The 3,034-nt window shown below is 53.6% G+C and overlaps 1 protein-coding gene across 3 annotated transcripts in view; it reads left to right on the top strand.

Moving 5' to 3' along the window:
* PFKFB3 (6-phosphofructo-2-kinase/fructose-2,6-biphosphatase 3) overlaps nt 1–3,034 on the top strand; it is a 47,991-nt gene that overhangs the window by 23,183 nt on the left and 21,774 nt on the right. Inside the window, exon 2 of one of the 3 annotated variants that reach the window (XM_031064245.1) lies at nt 2,492–2,508. The exons of the other annotated variants lie outside the window; for them this stretch is intronic. Coding sequence (XP_030920105.1) covers nt 2,492–2,508 — 17 coding nt within the window. The remainder of the gene's footprint in view (nt 1–2,491; nt 2,509–3,034) is intronic. 3 annotated transcript variants of the gene reach the window in all.

Below are 3,034 nucleotides of genomic sequence, written 5' to 3'. Positions count from 1 at the left end.
TCGGCGTGCCCCAGCATCCCGGCGGTGCCCGCATCCCACCCCCAGCATTCCGGCGGTGCCATGCCGGCGGTGCCACACCGGCGGTGCCCGCATCCCAGCGCTGCCATCCCGTGACTCAGGGAGGGCAGGAAGGTGCATTCCGCTGTCACATGGCCCCGCAGGATGCGGGGAGGTGCCGGCACACGCGTGGCCCCATTTCCACTCTGCGCTGCCAGCGCTGGGATTAAAAGGGAAGGAGGGAGCAGGTTGTTCACCTCGCAGCCGGGGTGCCAGCTCAGCTGGGATTTGCAGCGTGTCAAGCGGCTCGCCCGGGGATTTGTTAATGGTAGAAGCATGAATGGTTTGGGTTGGAAGGGACCGTAAGGATAATCTCGTTCCACAACCCTCCTGCCATGTGACAGGACACCTTCCACTAGACCAGGTTGCTCCAAATCCTGTCCAATTAGCGCGTTAAAATTTTTTGGGGGGGACATAGAGGGAGCATTAGGGCAATGTATTCTAAACCCCAACCAGACACCAGCCGTTTGCAGTTTACAATTTAACCCTGAGGCGATGAGGAGGCAGGTGGAGGGGAAGGCAGAAATTAGCGCTGAAACTTCTGCAGTGGTTTCCCCTTGTCTCGGAATATAAAAATGTTTGGGTCATTCCGGTGTTTAAACCAAATCTTGAATCATGATCCCATCCGAAAGCTCAGGAAGCGGCTCTTTAGCAGCTACACTGACAAGCTGCCGGTTGTGCGACTCCCAGCTCTAAATGAGCCTCGCAGGAATGTGCGGAGCCGGGATGGAGGCGGTGGCGCTCGCAGCCTGGCGAGGAGGGATGGAAGTGGCTTTGGGTGAATCAGTCTTTCCGCTGCTTGCCTTCATCAGGCGTTTAAAGTCGCTTCCGATGTTTATTTACCTTGGCTGGAAAGCTTCCCGTTCTAAATAATATTAATAATTTTTTTTAAAAATAGACATGCTGTGAACTTGCCAGATGCTGTTGCCCGTGGCTGTGGGTCAGGCACCCTGGAGCAGATGTTGGGATGCGCAGCCTGTGCCTGGCGAGGGCAGCCCTGGAGCTGGAGCTGCCGAGGAAATGGGATTTCAGCAACAGGCTGCACATCTGGGTAGCCCAGGGGCTTTGCTTAGAGTGGGGTAAAACGTCTCCCGGTTTAATGCTTACCACGTGTGTCTCTGTGGCTGGGTTTTTCTCAAGGACTGGCACCTCTGAATGAAATCCCTTGTGCACGCAGTGCTTTTTGCCACTTCGTTCGCCTGGTTTCTCAGCGAGAGCTCTCGTTTGGTAGCGGAAAAAACTAACATATTTGATATATTAAGGCTCCGGGGGGATTATTAATAACATAATGTGGCTTGTAGTTATATTTTCTTAGGGTGGGAGCGAGCCGCGCTGTGCAATGTGAGAAGAGGGGTTTTAGGCTTTTTTTTAGCCAACTCTTTTTTAACTCGGGGTATTTTAAGCGCGAGGTGCTATTAATTCCTCAGCAGCAACAAAGAGCGAGGGCTGCAAAGCCGGGTGGGAGGGAAGGGAGGATAACGGAGACCACTTCCAGCGTGATGCCTGCAGGGAGCGGGCGCATCCCGGGGAGCATCCTCTGGGAATGGTGCATCCCGGGTGTGAAATAACCAGTCCGACGGTGTGCTGGCTGGTCCAGGGGAGGCTACAGGGATTCCTTCAGCTGCCCTTTTGACGGCGATCCATTAAATTGCTGTCACGCCGCACGTCTCTCACGTAGGGGCTGGGAAAGTGGAGCCCTCGAAGGCGCTGCCTGGGCAGAGCCGGGCGAGGGGAGGGGGATGCTCCGGCAGGGAAGGGGCTGCCGCTGCCTCTCTCCATCCTTGTGGCTGCTTTTTCCCGTCCCTGGGGCTCGGTGGGTGTGGGACACACGCCGGGGATGTCCCCGTTCGGTGGCGGTGACAGCGGTGCCCGCGGTGGGGAGGGTGGGATCAGGGAAGGTGCTGGGATTGCAGCTGGGAAACGGGGAATAGGACTGACAGAACGGGCAGTCTGGGCTTGTGGGGGGGTTTCGGGAATATTTAGGACTAGACAGTGAAAATGCTTGAAGTGGGGAGGTGGCTGTTTTATCCGACTTGTTATAGAAGCAAATTTCCTTCCCTTTTGGGCTGGGTGTTTTTTTTGTTTTTTTTTTTTTCCTTTCCCTCCTTCTCTTTTACCCACTGGTGAAGCTCTGACTTTCTGGCAAATAGCAAAAGTGATAAGCTCCTGTTAAATACCCTCTGACTGAGCCTGAAAGTCATCCCTGCCCTTGACTTACCTGGCTAGATGTCGATAAGGAGTAATGAATATGTATTGAAATCCCTGATAGCTTCCCAGCAGTGGTGAAAAGAAATGATGAATGAGGCCTTTGTGAAAGACTGGGAGCAAAACACTGGGTTCTGTTTCATCCCTGATGCGAAGTTTCCCGGAGACTTTTGGTTTGGGCTCAGATTCCTGATGAAAAGTTGCTCGCTGATGCCGTGGTGGTTCGGGAGGTGCTTCCCAGGTGCTGTTCCATGGTGCAAGGGCAGCAAAAATCCTGAACTGAGGGTGTTTAACTCTTGCAGCAGCCTTTGGGGGTGACACGTGTGTGCCCACACAGTGCCAGCCCTGGGGCTGTCACAGCTCTCTGGAGCCACAGGGACATGAACAGTACCCAGCATTGTCCCTTTACTCTTATTTAATGGCCCTAAATCCTCTTAGCTCTGCTCTTTGAGATCCTTTGTCCACTGGCAGGTAGGGAAAGGAAGAGTTTCCTTATTCAGGTATAATCCTTTCCTCCTCCCTTTATCTAATAATTGTGTGGGTTTTATGCAAAACAGGCTTGCACCCATAGCTTGGATGAGGATGTGAGATTGTTAGAGGGGGGAAAAGTGTTTTTCTGGGTATGTTGCACAGCTCCCTTGTGCCCCAGCACAGAAAATTGGCACTTGCTGCCAAAATCTTTGGGAGCTGCCCTGGGGTTTTGAAATGCAGCACTGGGTGGGGGGCAGGTTGCACAAAGGGAGGGAGTGAGGGCAGCTCCAGCCTGGGGAAT

This window comes from Geospiza fortis, unplaced genomic scaffold (assembly GCF_000277835.1).
Source record: "Geospiza fortis unplaced genomic scaffold, GeoFor_1.0 scaffold215, whole genome shotgun sequence".
Lineage (NCBI taxonomy): Eukaryota > Metazoa > Chordata > Aves > Passeriformes > Thraupidae > Geospiza > Geospiza fortis.
This window is presented reverse-complemented; position numbering and strand designations above follow the sequence as displayed.